This window comes from Nannospalax galili, unplaced genomic scaffold, assembly GCF_000622305.1.
Source record: "Nannospalax galili isolate Female #2095 unplaced genomic scaffold, S.galili_v1.0 scaffold1077, whole genome shotgun sequence".
NCBI lineage: Eukaryota > Metazoa > Chordata > Mammalia > Rodentia > Spalacidae > Nannospalax > Nannospalax galili.
The window spans coordinates 583,512-604,538 of NW_008340429.1; the positions used below are offsets into that span (position 1 = coordinate 583,512).

General features: G+C 39.3%; 3 protein-coding genes and 1 long non-coding RNA gene across 5 annotated transcripts in view; 3 read left to right on the forward strand and 1 right to left on the reverse strand.

The window, feature by feature from the left end:
• The window catches only part of LOC103736101, a 287,348-nt gene that overhangs the window by 162,248 nt on the left and 104,073 nt on the right, over positions 1 to 21,027 (forward strand).
• Positions 1 to 21,027, forward strand: part of LOC115070745 (protocadherin alpha-9-like) — a 195,779-nt gene that overhangs the window by 109,224 nt on the left and 65,528 nt on the right.
• On the reverse strand, positions 1,395 to 8,800 carry LOC115070748. Its single transcript, XR_003849885.1, has 3 exons — positions 8,696 to 8,800; positions 8,452 to 8,550; positions 1,395 to 1,712 (listed from the first exon to the last, which is right to left on the reverse strand). It is a non-coding gene; the product is annotated as an uncharacterized LOC115070748 (long non-coding RNA).
• Pcdhac1 (protocadherin alpha subfamily C, 1) overlaps positions 9,410 to 21,027 on the forward strand; it is a 23,676-nt gene continuing 12,058 nt past the window's right edge. The window contains exon 1 of one of the 2 annotated variants that reach the window (XM_029564676.1): positions 9,410 to 12,112. In XM_029564676.1, coding sequence (XP_029420536.1) covers positions 9,680 to 12,112 — 2,433 coding nt within the window. In that variant the 5' untranslated portion in view covers positions 9,410 to 9,679. Of the gene's footprint in view, positions 12,137 to 21,027 lie in introns of those variants that run through there. The other variant, XM_029564675.1, reaches the window with a different exon arrangement.

Genomic DNA, 21,027 nt, shown 5'->3' on the forward strand with positions numbered 1-21,027 from the left:
TTAGAAGATAACACCATCACTTCTTTAACAAAATTTCAACTTGAATTATTTTCTCAGCGTTTCTCTAGAGCTTCCATATACATTATAGCGTATCAAGGTCAACTTCAGGTTTATAATTCAATTCTAATGGGATATGATAAATTACTCTGATATAGTATTAATACTACCTTCTTTTGCTATTATTGTCCACCCTATTACATGTTATGGGTTTGAATTGTATGCTCCACCAATGTGTTCACATTCTGATTCCTCAAATTTGGTGACCTTTTGTGGAAAATAATCTTTCACAATGTAATTAAGTTGTGTTCAGGGAAACTGTGTGGGTGTCCTGTGGGTCACTCAAGTTCAAGGCCATTGGCAGTGAGGTCAGAAGCTTGAAATCAAGCTGAAGTAGAAGAGGGGTGGTGGGTCTCATCCCACCCCAGACCTAGAGGCTAAGAATGTGGCGCAAACTCATAGATATTTGAAACTTTCAGCTCCCTATCAGAATCTCATGTGGCATTTCAGACCTTTCTGGTTTGTGGGGCTAGAGGGTACCACATTGGCATACTGCAGAGAGTGTACAGGGGCCCTGCAGACTTATGGGGTGTAAAGAAGAATTTTTTAAAGCCAGAAAGGAGGACCCAGAAGGACTGACAACTGAAATGATGCAAATTTCAGATTTCTTACCCGGAATACTAAATGGTGAGGTAAAGGAAAGCTTCCAGAAATTAAAAAAGATTATAGGAAAAACCTGGAAGGGGCAAGAATTAGAGCATATGAAATTGAACTGTGAGTACTTCAAGGCCTGCCTGGAAACTGTGTAGGCTGACAATGGAGGGAGAGCTTGGCTATTTGACAGCAGTTCTTCCAGAAAGCAGAGTATTGTGCACATGTGGAGAGTTTTATGACATCACTGGATGGAGACATTAAAAAGGGCAATTCTGATTAAAATCAGTTTGTATTTGCACTGGCTGGAACTTGTAACAAATGTTGCTGCTATTGCTTGTGGTCTTAAATTCTTGGTTAATAACTCTTGGTTAATAAAGTCAGGTGTTCTTGGACTCCATGCTGCAGCTTCTGGGGCACTTGAACCCAGGCACCAAACTCAAAGTGGGACTGCTGATATCCCTGTACAATGTATCTGTTCAAAAGACTTGAAATACATCAGCAAGAGTCCAGAGTTCAGCCCTTTACCCTGGTGACTTTTGAGTGATCCAGAGGCAGAACTGTGTCTTCATATATTGTGCCACCTTCAGTCTGTGGTTATAGAACCAGAACCAAAAGACTTACCCAGGTTAGTCTCCAAGTTCTGGAGCTCTCTGCTCTTATGGAGCATCCTGGCCATGTTCAAGAACTATAACTCTCACCTGCACAGTGTGTAGACATGCACAGTGTGTAGACATGATCGACCACTAGGAGGATGATGAAAATGCCAGTGTCCCTTTCTCTCCTCAGATCCTTCACATTGTGTGCAAATTGTCACTGTATGTTGTGTTAGAGATGGCAAGCCATTACTGAATAGAGACAGACATGATGGATATGCATCCTTAATCTCCCTCCTGGGAGTGTCAGACTTGTTAGGTGGCTGGTTAATCTTGCCAGGGAGGGGGGTCAAGAAAAGGAGGTATCCTTCAGAAAGACCCTTCCCACAACACCTCAGGCTCCTGGAAGAGGCTTTCTCAGAGTATCTTCTTGCCACCCTGGAGGCTTCCCACATCAGCAGGTTCAACCTGAGGATAAAAGATTAGGTCACCATCTACCTTGTGGTCAGAATTTTCCCAGATACATTTCTTTGAAAAATAACTTGTTCTCTCTATAGTGACTATAATCCCCCAAAATATGCAGGTTTACCTTTATAACCTTTTGGTGGACCCATTATTTCGTATGAGATTGGAAATTTTAGTTCTATGTTTTTGTGCTTTTAAATAAATTTTTTCATTAAATTGAGTGAAAAGAGATATAATTAAGGGTCTTTGGATATGATCGCCTGGATTTTCTAGGTGAGTACTAATTCCCATAACATCTTTCTAAGAGATAGAGGAAATGAGGACACATATACATAGAGGAGAAAGCCATGTGAAAATGGAATCAGAGACTAGAGTATAGCAACAGCCACCAGAACCTGACAGAGGTAAGGAATGGAATTCTCCCAGAACCTCTAGATGGGGTACAACTCTCAAACACATAGAATTTGGACTTCTTCAGATCTAGGAGAAAAATTGTGTCATAACCATGCAGTATGTGGTAATTTGTTAAAATAACTGCAAGAAACAAAAACACACTCCTCTATATATTATACAGAACAAAACATTTTTATTGTGTTGGGGATCTAGCTCAGTTGGTAGATTACTTGCCTAGTATGGATTTGGCCCTGAGTTTGATCCCAGCATCACATAAATCAGGGTATGGTGATATACACCTGTAATTCCAGCATTCAGGAGAACCAGGAGTTCAAGGTCACTTCAGTTACATCATGCGTTTGACGTCAGCCTGGGCTACATGAGCTCTTGTCTCAAAAAATAAAAAAATTAGTTTAAGATACTTTGTGCAATTATATATATATATATATGAGATATTTATATATATGAGATATCAAGAGAAAATGTTATAAAAGTCAACTCTAAATTTATAGCATTCTTACTTGTCATTTCTGGTTCTATTCCTTTGTTACTATGGATTTGAATTACTGTGTGGAGATTTGAATTACCACCTGGTGTCACTTCCTTATCTGATACTCTCCTATGCAGCTACTCTATACTTTGACAAACGTCACATTTCTATGTGGTATGGGTTCTACAGCACATTTTGATATATTGTTTCATATGATTGTTTAGAATATTTTACTTTCAAACCCCTCCAGAACTCAAAGTCATGCTTTAATGGCCAAATCAGTTCTACCAGGAAGAGATTGAGGTCCTGAATTGCATTTGATTATTATACAGCCATGACTTTTTGTCACTATAACAAAAAATACTTGAGATTGGGAAAGTTATAAGGGCACTTTTATTTATTTTTGCCCAAAGTTTTGGAGCTCGGGAAATCAAAGAGCATGGTACCAGCATCTGCTCATCTGTAATGTGCTGCACAGTGGGAAGTAGAAGAGTGACCTGGGAGAGTTCCCCCAGTAAGAGAGGAGGCAAGATGGTGAGATCATGAAGCCAAATTGCTGTCATGGTAACTAATCCAGTCCCAAGAGACCCAACTAACTGCTGCAATACCAAGATGGGAATTAATCCCTTCTGAGGGTGGTTTCTTTGTCTCCTCATCATCTTTTAGAAGACCACATCTTATAAAGGTACTATGACCTATCAATAGTATTTTACTAGGGACCCTGCTTTCAATATATGAGCCTTTGAGGGACAAACCATATCATATACTTTTCCTGATAGATTTTGTCCTTATTCCCTATTGGCAATTTGGATAACACCTTCAGAGGATGTTGTGATAAGAATAGGAGGTAAGAATTGGCTAGGCAGTTAGGGTGAAAAGACCTCAAAGAAATGTAGCCAGTTTTGGAGTTAAAAGTCAAAATGTTCTTGGGCCTGTTAGCAACATACTCTGTTCCGAAGGCCAAAAATGTCCAAAGTATTTGGGAGCTTGTATCTAATCCTTAAAAGATTTTAGGGTTATCTCTTCAGAGGGGAGAATGTTGGAGGGGAGGGAGTGGGCATGGGTTTGATCAAAACACCTTATATACATGTATGAAATTCTCAAAGTTTTTGTAAAAATTAAAAAAATTAAAATTCATGTCTTTTTGCTGCAAGAACAGAAAGTTCTAGAGTTTTATTACTTCTTACAAAATCAAATTTGTAGAATTTCACTGTATTAAGAGCCACCCCACCTTGTTCAATCACATAATGTTTTTATTCACATTAGAATTTCACATTCCTGTGTGTTTGGCATGAATTCCAGTAGATCTTCCTCTGAGCTGCACATGAAAATCGTCTTCAAGTGTTGATGAAAAGGAAAGTGTAAATTCACTACAACCTACTCTCCTTGACAAAAGTTTATTAAATAATGCCTAACTTGAACTAAAAATATGACTAAGATACCATCAATGTTTTCCAAAAGAGGCCTTACACAAATCTCATATCATGATAAACACAATACGAGTTCATTATTAGGATTCACACTGAAGAGAAAATTGATAAAAATTTGACAGCTATCACAAGATATTGTCTACTTTCATTTTAAATATTAAATAGAATTTTCCCATAAAAATAATGATTGCAACAGAATACTTCTTATAACTACTATTCAATACTGATACAGGTTTTCGAGATAATACAGGATAAGGAAAATATGTTATAAAGAAGGATAAATATTAGATGATAAATTTCTAGATAATACTACCCAGAGAAGTAAATTGAAAATTAGTAAAAAAAAAAAGGGGAGGAGGATGTTTCAGGGCCCCCATGTACATATAACAAAAATATGCAGATACTCAAATCCCTCATATAAAATAGCTTTGTGTTTGCATATAATCTATGGATGTCCTGCTATATACTTTAAGTCACCTCTAGATTACTTACAATGTAAATGATGTATAAATATTTGTTATTGTTCAGGAGAGTGTGACAAGAAAAAAATCTCTACATTTTAGATCAGAAGCAACTTTTTGAATGCTTTTGATCATTTAACTCTATGGCTCTGAAACTCAAAGATATGAAGGCTGGCTGTACAAGTGAGACCATGTGGCATTTCTCTTTCTGAGCTTATTTTCCTTAATGTAATTTGGGTTCATCTATGTTGTCAAAAATGGCAAGATGTGCTCCTTTAAATAGCATTTTGTTGGGTATATAGGCATTTTCTTTATCCATTCATATGCTGGCGGGTACTTAGATTGATTCCATGTCTAAGTTGTTTCGAATAATACTTCAGTGAATATGGAAATTCAGATTGCTCCTTGACATACTTATTTGATTTTTCTTTGAATATCTACATGGTACTGGGATTTCTAGACCACATGAGAGCCTTATTTTTAATTTTTGAGGAACCTTCATACTGTTCTCATAGTGACTGCATTAATTTATATTTCCACCAATAATGTGAAAGGATTACGATTTCTCCACCTCCAAAGCAACACTTCATCTTTCTGATACTCTTTCTAACTGGTGTAAGATGATACCTCATTGTATTTTAAATTTTCATTTCTTTGTCTATTCTTTGGTGATTAGTGATTTTCAACTCTTTTCATATACCAGTTAGCCATTTATCTATCTATTTATTTATTTTTCTCAATGTATATTTTTATTGAAGTTTTGTGCATTTCATATAATACATCTTAATCATATTTAGACCCCTTCCCCAATCCGCATTCCCCATAGCCCGCCCCCACCGAATTTCATGCATTCTGTCATATATGTTAAGGCCTATCCAGTCAAGCTTTTGTACTCAGATGTGCCTCAGTGCAAGTTCATTCACTGGAGTCCAGTCAGCCAATCTAGAGTCACCCCCTTCAAGAAAATCAACTCTTTCTCACCCTACAGTAATCAGCTGCCCATTTCCCCAGTTCTATGCTGGGCTTCTTGTCTGATTGAGTTTGCATGGGTCTTGTGCATGCTTATATATCTTCTTTAGAAAAATGCCTTTTAAAATCCTTTATACCCTCGATCCTCTTTTCAGTCAACTCCAGAGCCTTTGACATGCTCCCCTTTACCAATCATTTAATTAGTATTTTTTCTTACTTTTGAGTTGAATTCCTTATCAAATGTATGGCTTGCAAATATATCCTTCTATTCTTCAGTCTAATGCTCTCCCAACTGAGCTATTCCGGTGGCTATATCCTTCTATTCTGTTCATAAAACTTAGTTTTAAATTGCCTAAGAGAATAAAGAACTTTGAAACAAGTTGAGAGTTTCATGGATAAAATTTGAAAGTTGCAAAAGGTCATGAAAAGTGAGCCAGCACAATTCATGAAAAGGAAGAGAAATACAAAATAATCATAGAAATCAAGACCACAGTGAAAGCAGTAAAAAGGTGAACAGGTTCTGCTGTCATATGGTCAAGAAGAAGAGTACTGGGGATGTGGTTCGGTGGTCCAGCACTTACCTAGTGTGTGTGAGGTCCCACATTTGATCCCCAGCACTGCAAAAAGCAAACAAGACAAAACTAAAGGAAACACTTGAGAAGAATGAAGAAATAAATGGGAAATAACAAATAATTAACAGACTTGAAAAGTGTAATTTGAAACAAGAAAAAGACTTCGAACATACTCTCAAAGAAATCAAATTTATGGAAAAGAGAAAAAATACAAAGGCATTATTCAAGAAAAAAATTGAGACATGAATAAACTTCAAATTTTGACTTGCAAGAACTTGTATCTTTGTTGTCTTCAGTCAGTGGCAGATCAAGGACAGCAGCAGGCAGAACAGTTTGTCTTAACTGTCAAACTACAATTTTGGAATATATCATCACATATACAATATTGGGGAAAAAAAGGACTAGATCTTTACCATGTGAGCTGATTGACCACTTCTGAAGGCCACATTTTGAAGATGATATAAAAAAGATTTTTATAGGTAATATTCTAATAATTGCTATATAATTATAAAAATAAAAATATAGAATTAGAGTGTAGACTCATAAGGAAAGTTCCAAGGCAGATTATGAGATTAAACCATATAGAAAACTCAGTTCCTTAGAGTAGAAACTTAAGAAATTCCATAGCAACTTGTTACTGGTGAAACGTTTAATAAAAGAAAAACATACTAGAGGATGCTGCATGCTGAGTGCTCTAGCTTTTTATTTCCTGAAAGTTAGCTAAAATTTGAGAAACAAAACCAAATAATACAGATCTCTACAGTCAAAGATTTTTCACTTTATTAGACTTGATTTGAGTATTTGGTTAGCTATTTTACAGGATTAAAATTTGCTTAATGTGATGATGTTCTGTTACTTTCCATAGTGAATAGCATACTCCTGGGGAGCAATCTTAAGCATTAAGAAAGTTTTGCTAAAAGTATAGTAATCTTTTGCTGATGAGCTCTTTGGGGGAGGTACTATTTACTATTTCTTGTTTGGCTTGGAGACTTCTAATAAGAATGTGTACAAAATGGCTAAAAATCTTTTGGATTTATAGCAGAAGACCGAATTCAATGGAAAGGCTTTATTTTAATAATCTGGGCACTAGAGAGCGCCCAGGCAGAAATCAAGATTATATTTTGGTTATTTTCCATTTTATGTTATACTTCCAACTAAATAAAAGCTTGGAAATATTTGAATTAGGAGAAACCATAGGAACCTTTCTTAAAAGGATGAAATGAAACATTAGCAATGAAAGGTTCCGCTAAAGAGAAATTTTGTTAATTCAGGATTTGATATTCATTTGGTTTTCTTATCCAAAAGGCAAATTTGGCCTTCAGAGTTGGGCTATCCTCTCTCCTAAGTATTGCTTCACTCCAACAATTTTGTTTAACAAGAATGCAATGTTATACCAAGAGTTAGGGAGGCAGATTATTGGGATGGATCCCAGTAGGTGAGTGCCACTCACTTATTCCTGACACAGATGAAACCAATGATCAGTGGATGTTTAAATGGGAGATGGGAAAAAGGAAAGTAAAAAATCTGATGTTTGTAATGGAGGAGTTTTCATGAAAAATTTCCAGGCTGATTCTCTAAGTTTTTCTTCTTCCTCACACCTTAATCTACACGCACTCAATTTGTCCTAGATATAACCCAGAACTCCAAAACCTTGTGTAATTGCAGGATTGACTTTAGGTTCAAAATTAAAGAGACCTTCCAAAAGTGGGGTGCATCTCTCCAGCTGTATTTCTTCTGCTAATACATGAAAAAATGAAAAGAATGATCTTTCCTCTAAAGCAGTTAGTTTGGCCAGGAGCACTAAATTTAGAGGATGGAGTGAAAATCCTATTCCCCGGTATGCAGAGAATTCATTTTTGTTTGGAAATTTGCTGATGAATAAGTTCAGTTTTTAGGGGCTATTTCATATCCTAGTAAGGTCTCCTAATGATGTTCACACTTGTGGGGCTACTGAATGGGCTGTCATGTTTCTTGCTTTAATTTTGTGTGAGATTTGGTCCCTTAATTTGTAAAGGCAAACTAGTCAGGATACACTATTTTCACTGCCGTTTGTTTCTTCCTATCATTTCTAGTTCTCTGAAGAGACAGGGAATGGGTTTGTGATGTTCAGGGGAAGTAGCTAGTACTCAGTGGAATATAGAACATATCCAAGATATTTTAGAAATAGTCACACATACATTCAACAAAAAGTTGAGAAAAATGTGTGATTAGGTTACACATGCGGTCATCCACCTTAAAAAAATTATGACACTTTTAGGCAACGGTGACCAGAAAATACAATTTTCTGGGAGCTTCGGATTTTTGATCTGTGTTCAGCTTTAACCTTTTAAAATCTGATTCTTAGGAGCTTTGAACAACTGTACTAAAAAGAATTTGAATGAGGAATTTCGTGTTTAATATTCAATTAAGTCAGACTTTTTAGCTTACCTTAGGGAGAGACCAGTTGCAGGGTGCTAGGCAGAATGTGGAGGTATTTGCTGTGGCTGAGAGATGCTTCTCATAAACCTGATCATTGTTGTGTTCTCCCTGCAGAAGACCAGATTAAAAGCGAAGTTGGAGAAAGTGTAGGCATTAACTTGCTCAGTGCTGTTTCTAAATGTTTACAGAGAATGAATGAGGGTCCTGGCCCCGCTATGCTGGAGAATGCCAGTGCTTTCTTTCCCCTACACACCTTCACATGTCCTCTTCGGGGAGAGTTGACAAGCCTTTGTGTTTCTGAGTATTGACTGGTTTATGACATCCTTTCACACAGAGTCTGGGGCTGCTTGTAAAGAGCTCCCAGTAGTTAGGCTCAGGGAGGCGAAACAGCGGTTCCGTGGACAAGCTGAGCATGGAATCTTGCTCAGGCTGCCTGCCTCCAAAGGCTGTTTGCAAAGGACAGCGATCTCCAGCGACCTCTCCTTGTCGCCTGTATTGAACTCTTGGCAGCTTCTCAGACTTAAGAGGGCGGGGAAGAACCTTCAATCCGCAGCAGAAAGGCTGGGAATCAGTCCCTCGGGGAATGCACAACACTCAATGGGGGATCCTGTTTCCTTAAATCTTGAAGGTGTGGTTGATCACGTCCACAGTTCCTCCTCTCACCGCCTCCGCCCTGCGGTTCTGCAAAGAATTCCGCTCTTGCAGCGGGTCAGTAGGAGGTCCTGGGTCACACCGTGGGGTCCCCTGCTGGCCAGTAGCTGGCGAGAGGGTGCCTTGCAGGACTGTGCCCCAGTTACCTGCTGTGCGGCCTCAGGGTATTGACCTAGGAAAACCCTTCCGTGGGAGGCGAGTTAGTTTCTTAGAGCATCTTCCAAGTTGGGCGCTGGCGGTCGGAGCTGGGCAGAAGAGCAGAGAGAGTGAAGACCGCGCTTGCCTAGTGGAGCCCAGCCCAGACCAGCCCAGCCCAGCCCAGCCCAGCCCAGCCCAGGTCCCCTGTGTGTGGCGACCCTAGGCGGCGCTGCGCTCCTCCGCACCCCGCGGGCTGGACTGGCCCAGATGGCTGCCAAGCCTCCATCCAGCACGCCTAGCTAGCAGCCAGCCTTCCCCAGGTAACCGCGGTGTAGCTTGCAGTGAAAACTGCCCGAGGAGTTTGCCCTCCTTTGTGGCTGGTGCTCTCCGGAAGTCCGGAGCATGGTCCTGGGTCACCGCAGGAGGAGCGTGGACGCGGAAAGGGAGGATGGTGGGCTGGAGGGTGGCGGTTCTATGCTGGTGGGTGTCCTGTGGTGCTGCAGCCGGACAGCTGGAGTACTCAGTGTTGGAGGAGTCGGAACAGGGCGTGACAGTGGGCAACATCGCTGTGGACTTGAAGCTGTCAGCGGCTGCTCTGTCCTTGCGGAACTTTCGCTTCCTTTCCAGCCACAGCGAATCCTACTTCGGGGTAGACCTGGGCAGCGGTAGCTTGGTGGTTCGAGAGCCGGCGGACCGAGAGCGGCTGTGCGGGACCAAAGCTGCTTGCATTTTGACATACGAGCTAATGTTCGAGGGCCCTCTGGAGTTACACAAGATGCGAGTTCACATTCTGGACAGCAATGACAACTCACCTTTCTTCCCAGCCGGAGACGTGCAGCTACACATTCCAGAGTTCCTGACACCAGGAGCCCGCTTTACTCTCCCAAACGCCCAAGATGCTGATGAGGGAAGCAACGGAGTGCTTAGTTACAGCTTAAGCCCCAGCCAGCACTTTCGCCTGGATATGGGATCGCGGATGGACGGCAGCAAATACCCAGAGTTGGTGTTGGAGAAAGCACTGGATCGAGAGCAGCGAGACACCCATTTGCTAGTGCTCACAGCTCAGGATGGCGGCTGGCCTGCACGCTCTGGAGATGCCCAGGTCACTATCATTGTGGTGGACACAAATGACAATGCACCTGTATTTGAGCACTCGGTATATAGTACCAAGGTTCCAGAAACTGTGCCCAATGGGACTGTGTTAGTCCAAGTTCAAGCCTCAGATTTGGATGAAGGAGCCAATGGGGAAGTCTGGTATTCCTTAAGCAACAGCACACTAGCAGAGCTGAGGCATCTCTTCCATGTGCATCCTAAAAGTGGAGAGGTTCAGGTGGCTGCTTCACTAGGTCCACCTGAGACCCTGTTGGAGGTGTATGTTGAAGCAAGAGATGAAGGTGCCCTTAGTATGGCTAGCACTACTAAACTGCTTGTAGAGGTGACTGATGTGAATGATCATGCCCCCCAGATGGACTTCATTACTTTCTCCAGCTCAGTGTCTGAGGATGCAGCTCCTGGCACAGTAATTGCTCTCCTTAGTGTAAAGGACGAAGACCTTGGTTCCAATGGTAAGGTCACTTGTACCATGTCCAGCAAAGGGCCTTTTCACTTGAAGGCGTCCTTCGACAGCTACTACAGCTTGCTGATTGGTGGGCCCCTTGACCGGGAGCAAGCAAGTGAATACCAGGTCCTGATCACTGCCTCAGATGGTGGCTCACCCCCACTCAGCACCCAAAGGATACTCACCGTGTCAGTTGCTGATGTGAACGACAATACACCAAGCTTTTCTCAACCACAACAGGAGCTTTATGTGGCTGAAAACAATGGCCCTGGAACTTCTTTAGGCTGTGTGTTTGCCCAGGACCCAGACCTGGGGGAAAATGGCCTTGTCTTGTATGAGCTGTTAGATGAAATCTCTGAAGGGAGGCCAGCTTCCAGTTTGGTGGCAGTGGAACCATCCAGTGGGGCTATCATTGCCAAAACTTCCTTTGACTTTGAACAGCTCAGGAATTTTCACTTCCAAGTGGAAGGCCGAGATGGTGGCATTCCTCCCAGAAGTGCAACAGTGGCTATAAACCTATTTGTAGTAGACAGGAATGACAATGCTCCAAATATATTGTTTCCCTTGCCTAGAAATGGCTCTATTCCAGTGGAAATTGTGCCCCGCTCTGCCAGAGCTGGACACCTGGTTACAAAAGTGGTAGCAGAGGATGCAGATAGTGGTTCCAATGCCTGGCTCTCCTACCATATCTCTCAGGCATCTGACTCTAGCCTTTTCAGAATCTCAGTCAGTATGGGAGAGTTGCGGATGGCACGCTTAGTTTTCCCCACTGATGCAGTTAGGCAGAGGGTAGTAGTAGTGGTTCAGGATCATGGAGACCCACCACTTTCCTCCTCTGTTATTCTGGGCGTGCTGTTGAGCAACTCTGCTCCTCAGGTCTTTCCAGACTTTGAAGACACCTGGGAACCAAGAGGACAGCTCTCTTCTCAGAACTTGTACTTAGTAATTGCTCTGGCCTGCATCTCCTTTCTATTTCTAGGGTGCTTACTTTTGTTTGTGTGCATCAAACTGAGCCAGAGCCCAGATTGTTGCTCTCAGAGCTGCTGCCATTGTCCAGAAAATGTGAGGCATGAAAGGACGATAGCTTCTAATCCTTATATGACATCAGCCACAATAGGTGTCACTACAATTGAGAGACTTTCCCAGACATATCTTTATCGGGCCTCTCTGGGACTTGGTTCTGGTAATAACAGTTTGCTCTTGCATGGGGAATACAGAGCTGCTGACCTGCGAGATCTGACCACTGGTGTAGGACTGAATTTGCCAATATCCTGTGTGCAGATTCGGAATGGGAAAGGGGATCATACAGATGTCATTGCAATGGTAAGCAAATTTGAAGAGGTTTGATTCATCTGACAAGGAGATAGCTGCTAGATATGTTCTGGAATGTTTCTTAGATGAGTCTTTGGCAACTTTTAATCACTTGAACAATTTCTAAGTACACACTGTGCTAAGAATTTTGGGAGTGTTAATGTGTTAGAATATTGTTTTAGGCTTCAAGGAGCTTATTTTATATTTTTATAAATTAATGTTCAAAGATTTCTTTATTGTGTGTGTGTGTGTGTGTGTGTGTGTGTGTGTGCGTGCGCGCGCACATGTGAACCATGGTATGCATGTGGAGGTTAGAGGACAACTTAGGGAGTTGGTTTCTACCACGTGGATTCTGGGGGTTGAACTCAAGTCTTCAGGCCTGGTGGCAAGCACCTTTACCTACTGAGCCATCTTACCAGCCCTTATAGTTTATTTTTGAGGAATGGGACAAAACATTAAAACCTAGTGAAATCACTAAGAATAACGTGGCAGAGAGGTTTAAAATTAAAGACAAAAACTGCTGAAGTGTTTCTTGGCAGTAGATATGTGTAAGGCACTCTGATAACTAAAATAAAAAATTGGAGTATGCATACCATGAACAAAATATGGAAGAGACAATTATTCAAATCACCACAATACAGTATGAGAAGATGAAAATCACAAGAGATGTAAAATAAATGGCAGTGGATGTTCATAGAAGAGAGAGAGAAAAAAAAACATGATATATTTGGATGAGGAGGAGAGGATCAGAAAGAGCTTTGTAGTGGAGATGGCATTTGATCTGACTCTTTAATGATGCACCATTTAATAAAATGTGGCATATTCTGTATCCTGTACTTTTTCTATCATTTTAGAACAATACTCTTTGAGATAGGCACTCCAAAATATAGCTAAGAGGTCCACAGCACTTTTGTAAATACATAGAAATTGCAAGTATATTTCAGAACACCTATATGTGTTGATATAAAGAAGCTAATACAATTGGGTATACGACTTGACAATTTTTATTATTTAAAAATATTTTATTATTTTTATTTTATGTGTATGAGTGTATTACCTGCATGTAAGTGCACCTGTGTCATGCAATGCCAGTGGAGGTCAGAAGAGGGCTTTGGATCCCCTGGAACCAGAGTTAGGGATGGTTGTTGGCCATCATGTGGGTGCTGGAAGTCTAACCCAGGTCCTCTGCAAGAGTAGCTAGCGCTTTTAACTGCTGAGCCATCTCTCCAGCCCCAACTTTTATTTTTTATTAGCATATTTCACAAAGAAGAAACATGACATTTGTGGATTTGGGGGTATTATTATTCAAAACCCATTCAATTTGGATTTAATTTTCTTATTATTTTAGAGGCCACTATATTTGAGAGTAATGTACCTATTAAAAGTTAAGTAATTTGAACACTTCAGTGGCTTTTTGCCATTTCAAAACTTTTTAAATGGAATATTACTATTATTGTTATGCACATTTCCAAATATAATGGTCAGTGATTATTTTCTGCCACGTGACATGCACTACAAAATGGCAGAGCAGAGGAATTTAAGGGCTCTAAAATTATTATGAAAAAAGCCTCTGCTATAATCTGGGATTAAGCATGGGTCCAGGGCTTTAGCAAAGGGGCCAATACATTGTCAAATTTGCAGCAAACGCTACCTAAAAAATCTCAGGTTTCAGGGAGAAACCCCTGTGCTTCAATTAGGTATCAAAGCATTTAATGTGTAAATTGGCCATTTATTTACTTTACTTCCTTGCTTTCTCTAAAAGAGAGTGATGAAGATAGAACTGAAGTTCAGAAGTCAGGGATTGTTTGGGAAACACTTTTGACTAGAAAATGTCAGTCATAGGAAGGCCAGTGAATCTGGAATTAAAGGAAAATGAAATATTTCAAAGAAAAAAGTAGAGCTGTGGAGATGTATCAGTGGGTAAGAACATTTGCCATATGCAAGAAATGAGAATCTGAGTTTGAATCCTCAACATCCACACTTTACATGCTTCTTAAGCCAGGACATGACTATGTCTGCTTTGTGAGGCAGAGAGAGGTAGATCCCGGGAGCTCACTGGCTAGCCAGTCTAACACAAACTTCAGGTTCAGTGAGAAATCCTTTTTTAAAGAAAGGGGAGAATGATACAGGAAGACATCTGACATCCTCCTCTGGCTTCGTCATGTGGCACATGGGCGCACAGACACACAGAGTTAGGTGCATACACCCTTTTTCCACCATAAATCAAACAGCAGAGAATATCCTTTCATCACATTTTAATCTATAATGATAAAGTGATAGACATATGGGATACAATGTATACTGATACTGTTTATATTTTGTAGAATTCTAAGATGATAGTATATATTGATATAGTTTATAATAAAAATTGTCAGCCTAAGAAATCCAGTCAAACATGGGTTTTGTCTGCATTTCTCTTATTGATAGTATGCAACAGACCCAAACCTATCCACTGTGCAACAAATACTATGCCTCATGTCACATTTTTCCTATTAAGATTCTTGATGACAGCCTGATTTCTTAGACTGGCATCTAAGAAGGTGCCTCTGGTGTAAATTTCAACATGTCATTTATAACTGAGGTGTTAGTAATTTTTAGAAAAAACATATTGCCATAAATGACTGAAAAATAGCATACAACTAGGATATGCTAGTAGGATAAAAATGATCTAGGATCCTTCCCCCTTTGCAATGCTACCTGTTTACAGAATAATAGAATATTTTAGCATGTAGGATATTTTTATTTATCTGTTCATATACATTTCCTAAGTATACTTTACCATAGGTTGATTAGATGTTTCCTTTTATCTGTTTTGACCTTGATCACACTTTAAAACATTTTAGAGTGCTATAACTTGGGAAGTTTGCATGGCATGTGAAGTGTATTCATATTTTAAAAACTCATTTAGATAGTATAATAGTACTTGTAAAATAGGGAACTTCAAATCAGTAAAAAAGGAAAAAAAAGATCACATTATTGCTTAAGCGGACAAACAGGAAAAGCAACACCTGAAAATATGAGTGGGAAAGTATTGACAATTTTTGATATATTAGTGATCTATTGATTTTTTTGTTACTTTCAAGCTTTGAAGGCAACAATAACGTTTCAAAGTCTAAATTTGCTTATCTGGGTTGTCATGATGATTGACTAATTGCTAAAAGGTTTTTATATTGCTCAAGTGTATATTAACATTTGGTTGAATATCAAATGAATATGGACCACATCCAGAATCCTGACTAAAATATTATGGGTTATAAGGTTTCTTGAGGGACTGGAGAGATGGTTCAGTGGTTAAGAGTACTGGCTGCTCTTGGAGGGGATCCAGGTACAGGTCTCAGCACCACATGGCGGTTCACAACTGTTCTTAACTCCAGTTCCCAGGGGATTCGGTGTCCTCTTTCTGCCTCTGCAGGCATTGCATGAACATGGTGCACTTACATACATGCAGATGAAACATTCATACATATAAAATAAAAATAAATAAGCAACAAGTTAGAAGAAGTTTCTTGATAAGAGTAATTTAAAAAACAAACTAAATGATGATGACTATTCTGTTTCCAGTTTTAATGGATGGGGAAAGATAATGGTGGTTCGGGATATAAATAAATAAGTAAATAAATAAATAAATAAATAAATAAATAAAAATGAATAAATAAATTACACATATCTTTTATACGACATTTGTGGAAAAGGATAATTTACCTCTCAATGTATAAACACAGAAAATAATTGTATACCCATCTAAAGCTTCTTTTGGAATCAAGGAACAAATATACAATTACAAGCTGTGTTGCAGAGAAAGGAAAAAAACCTTCTTTCTCTTATCCCCAATTCTTGGCTGTTTTTAGAGACATCTGGCCACCATCTACATATATTCTGTTTTCATAGTGGAGGCCCGATGACATATCCTCAGATAAATACTCTGGATCCAGGTGCCTTGTGGTTATTCTTTGAAATTTTTCAGTAAACACTGAAGCTGTTTTGTTTAGATTCAAAGGGAGGTTCACACCAGAGAAAAACAATCAATTAAGACATTTTAAAAAATTAAGACATCTTAATAGTGCCTTTTTGCATCTATGCTCATCTGTGGAGACTGGTTTGTCATTTTGTTTTCTTATCCTTGGAACCAAGGATGTGCTTGGCCATTAAACAATTAAGAAGTGTATCTCTCTCTTCCTTTTTTCTCTGTCACAGTTAAGACTGGCGATAGAGCTTTATAAAAGCTACACAATATATTTGGTAGAATTCTCTAGTAAAGTTCTCTGTGCCTATAGTTTTCTTCATGAAGTAAGTTAAATGGAGAAATAAAATTTGTTATTAGTAAATTTATTCATATTTTAATGTTTGATTTATCTTAATTTTACTTTTGAAAACATGTTAATTCATATAAACTCTTAAGCATCTTGACATAAAGTTGTTTATAATGTCCTCTTGTGTTCTCTTACACCTGCAGGATCTGTGGTGGCAGTCCCCATCTCAATCTTGGTCGATTTGTTGTTACCTCTTTCTTTTCATGACTTGACTTAGAAATAGTTTATTAGTTATATTAGTCTTTTCAGTGCTACCTTCAGGTTCTGGGTTTATCTTTCTTATGTATTTGCGTTCTAGTTTATTACGTTCTGCTCTTTACTTATTTGTTCATATTCAATTCTCTACTTTAAAAAATTTCTTGCTCAGTTTACTGACTTCCGGGCTTTTGTCATTCCAAATGTATGGGTGTAGGGCTGTAAAATTTCCATGAAGTATGACATTAGCTACCTTAAGTAAATCTTATTTCGGAAAATTTTAATTGGAGCACAACATACATGCAAGTTTGTACACCATAAGTACAAGTACGCAGTTTGATGAATAATTCAAAGCCAACGTAATCACGAAACCATCACAGAATAACAAAATCAGATATTGCCAGCGCCCCAGATACTCCATCCAGCATGACTTGCTTCTGAAATGTAACCATTATGAGTTTCAATATGTAGTATATGCTAATTATATGTAATATAATAATCACATTAATAATATATTATCACATGATATAGCTCTACTTTTTACATTGAGATTGTTTTTCTCAGTATCGTTTATCTGACATTTAATGAGGTTATTTTGTGTAGCAATAATGTACCCATTAGACTTTCTATAATTTTGTTGTACAAATATACTAATGTTTAATTATCCTTTTTCTCTGTTGGTGAACTTTTTCAGTTTTTTCTTTTGCTATTGTGAGCAATTCTATTGTGAACACTTTTTGGTACATGCATATTTGCATTTCTGTTGGATGTATAACCATTCACAGCCAATATTGCCAAAATATTGCCAATTGCTTCTTTTGTGGTGACTGGCTCATTCCATTCCATTTTTGAGGGAACATTAGCCAGATACAATTTGTCAGTATTTTTTAATTAATTAATTATTGTGCTGGATAGCTTTAGTGTCAACTTGACACACCTGGGTTGAGGGAGCCTCAGTTGGGGAATTGCCTCTATCCGACTGGCCTGTGGCCATGTCTGAGGGGCATCTTCTTGATGTGTGATGTGGGAGGGCCCAGCCCACTGTGGGTGGTGCCATTTCTGGGCAGGTGGACCTGTGTTACATAAGAAAACAGGCTAAGCAAGGGCCAAGGGAGCAAGCCAGTAAGCAGCATTCCTCTGTGGCCTGTGCTCCAGCTCCTGCTTCCAGGTTCCTGCCTTGGGCTCCCAGATGAACTGTGACCTGGGAGATATAAACCGAATAAACCCTTTCCTCCCCAAGTTGGTATTGGTCAGAGTATTTTGTCACAGCAATGAAGAACAAAGTAGGACATTTATTTATTTAATTAATTTATTTATTATTTTTTAATTGATTTTTTTTGTGTGTCTCTCATACAGAATGTCCCAAACAATCTTATTCATCTTTATACCCACATCCCAAACAGAACTCTCCCATAGTCCCCCTCTCCCCACTGGAGCCCATATACTCTCTCAATCATCCCTGTTACTGTCCACTGTGTTGTTGGCACCCCCAGCTGTTCCCCAGTGCTTGTTCATCCACTGAATCTAGTTAGCCTATCTAGAGATCCTTGTTTTAGGAAGATCAGCTGTTCCTCATCTAGCAGCAATCAGTTGTCAATATTCCTTTAGATAAGATTGGGGTCTGCTGTTCATTTTCCCAGTTCTATCCTGGGTTACTGTCTTGGGCCACCCTGGCCAACAACTCAAAGGAAGGTATCTCCCGTCTGGCATTGTTTCCTGTTATGTAGCCTTTAGCTACACACACGGACTCTTAAAAATTATATTGACCTCTTTAATCTTTGGTAATAATTTCCTTTTGGGTGTTTAAGACTGTACAGTTGGCCCAAATAAACCAATTTATTTTTACTTTTAAGGTCGTTTGAGGATCTATTCCTCGGGGGTCACCTGGGCTTGGGAGGAGCCCCTGGCTCCTTTCTTGTACCAGCTCCATCTATGTGAAGCTAAGTCAAAGGTCCTGCTTGACTGTGGCTGGCTTCACTTGGAAGCATGGAGGAAATGCTTCCTCTGAGTTGACCCTCCTCTTTGTAGACTGGACGGTTCAAGTCCATCTGGTGGGGTCTCCATGTCCTCCTTGACCAAGAGGACAGGCAACTCACCACAGTTACAGTACATTTTGAGATATGCTCCATAGTCCCCTGGAACTTAGTCAACCTTGGAGGGCAAGGAGCAAAAACTGTCCTTTAAGTCACTCTGATCAGATTAGAATAGGCCTGAAAGTATGGCTGTTAAACATCCAAGAAGGTTAGTTCCACCAGTCTGGTACTTTTAATTACCATGTGCTATGTAAGGCTTGGGCAGAAACCAAACATTCTCAGATAAACCTTGACAAGGCATGTATTTTGTTCCTTAAGGTCTTTGAACCATTTGGAGTTGACTTTTGTGCAAAGTGAAAGATAGGGGTTTAGTTTCATTCTTCTATAGGTAGAGATCCAGTTTTACCAGCACCCTTTGATGAACACGCTGTCTTTCCTCCAGTGAATGTTCTTGGCCCCTTTGTCAAATATCAAGTGGCTGAAATTGCATGTACTTACATTTGGGTCTTCAAATTTGTTTAATTGATCTATGGGTCTATTTTTGTGCCAGTACTGTGTTGTTTTTGTGACATTAGCTCTGTAATATAGTTGAAAATATGGTATGGTAATCCGTCCCCAGCATTACTCTTGGTGCTCAGGGTTGCTTTGGGTATCTGAGGTCTTTTGTGCTTCCATATTAATCTTAGGATGGTTGTTTTCAATGCTGTGAAGAATGTCATGGGGATTTTGATTGGCATTGCTTTGAATCTATAATGGCTTTTGGTAGGATGGTTATTTTCACAATATTTATTCTTCCAATCCATGAGCATGGGAGGTCCTTCAATTTTCTGGTGTCTTCCTCAATCTCTTTCTTTTATATGTTTTATTTATAATTTTTATTTTATGTGTATGAATGTATTGCCTGCATGTATGTGAGTGCATCTGTGTCATGCAATGCTGTGGAGGTCAGAAGAGGGCTTCAGATTCCCCTGGAACTGGAGTTAAGGACAGTTCATAGCCACCATATGGGTGCTGGGAATCGAACTCGGGTCCTCTACAAGAGCAGTCAGTGCTCTTAACCGCTGAGCTGTCTCTCCAGCCCATCAATTTCTTTCTTTAAATATTTAAAAATTTTATTGTAGAGTCTTTAGTCAGGTTTATCCCAAGATTTTTTTTTTGAGGCTATTGTGAAAGGGAGTGTTTTTATGTACTCTTTCTCTGATTGCTTGTTATAGAAAGGCTACAGACTTTTGTAGATTAATTTTGTAACCTGCCACTTTACTGAAAGTGTTAATCATTTCTAGGAGTTTTCTGGTGGAATTTTTGGCATCTCTTAGATATAATATCCTATCATTTGCAAAAAGGGATAATTTGATTTCTTCTTTTCCAATTATTACTCCTTTAATTTCCTTCTCTTGTTTTACTGCTCTTGCAAGAGTTTCAAGCACTGTGTTAAAAAGGAGTGGAGATTGTGGACATAGTGGACAGCCTGTCTGGTTCCTCATTTTAATGGGAATGCTTCCAGATTTTCTCCATTTAGAATGATGTTGGCTGTGAGTTTGTTATATATGGCTTTAATTATGTTGAGGTATGTTCCCTCCAGTCCAATTACCTCTAGGACTTTGAACATGAACGCATGCTGAATTTTGTCAAAGGCCTTCTCTGCATCTGGTTCTTGTCTTTGAGCCCATTCATATGATTTATAATGTTTATTGACTTACATATATTGAACCATCCCTGCATCTCTGGAATAAAGCTGACTTGATCTTGGTGGATGATTTTTTTTTAATGTGTGTCTGTATGCCGTTTGCAAGTATTTTGTTGAGAATTTTTGCATCTATGTTCATTAAGGATATGGGTCTATAGTTTTCTTTTATGGTTGTATCTTTACCTGGCTTTGGTATTAGAGTGATGCTGGCTTCATAGGAGGAATTTTGCAGTTCTCCCTCCATTTCTATCTTTTTGAATAAATCAAGTAGTATTGGATGTAGATCTTTTTTAAATGTCTGGTAGAATTCTGCTGTAAATTTATCTGGTCTGGGCTTTTTTTTTAGTCCGGAGGTTTTGTATTACTGCTTCAATTTCCCTATGTGCTATGGGTCTGTTTAAGCTGTTAATCTCTTCTTGGTTTAGGTTTTGTCATTCCCCTGCTTTTAGATACCCATCCATTTCTTTTAGATTTTCAAATTTAGTAGCATATAGGTTTTCAAGTATTCCCTTATAATGCTCTGGATCTTTTTGGTGTCTGTTGTCATGTTTCCCCTTTCATCTCTGATTTTGTTGATTTGGAGGTGCTCTTTCTTTCTTTTGCTTAACTGCGCTAGCGGTCTGCCAATCTTTTTTATCTTTTCAAAGAACCAGCTCTTGGATTCGTTGATTCTTTGTATTGTTTTTTTGTTTCGATTTTATT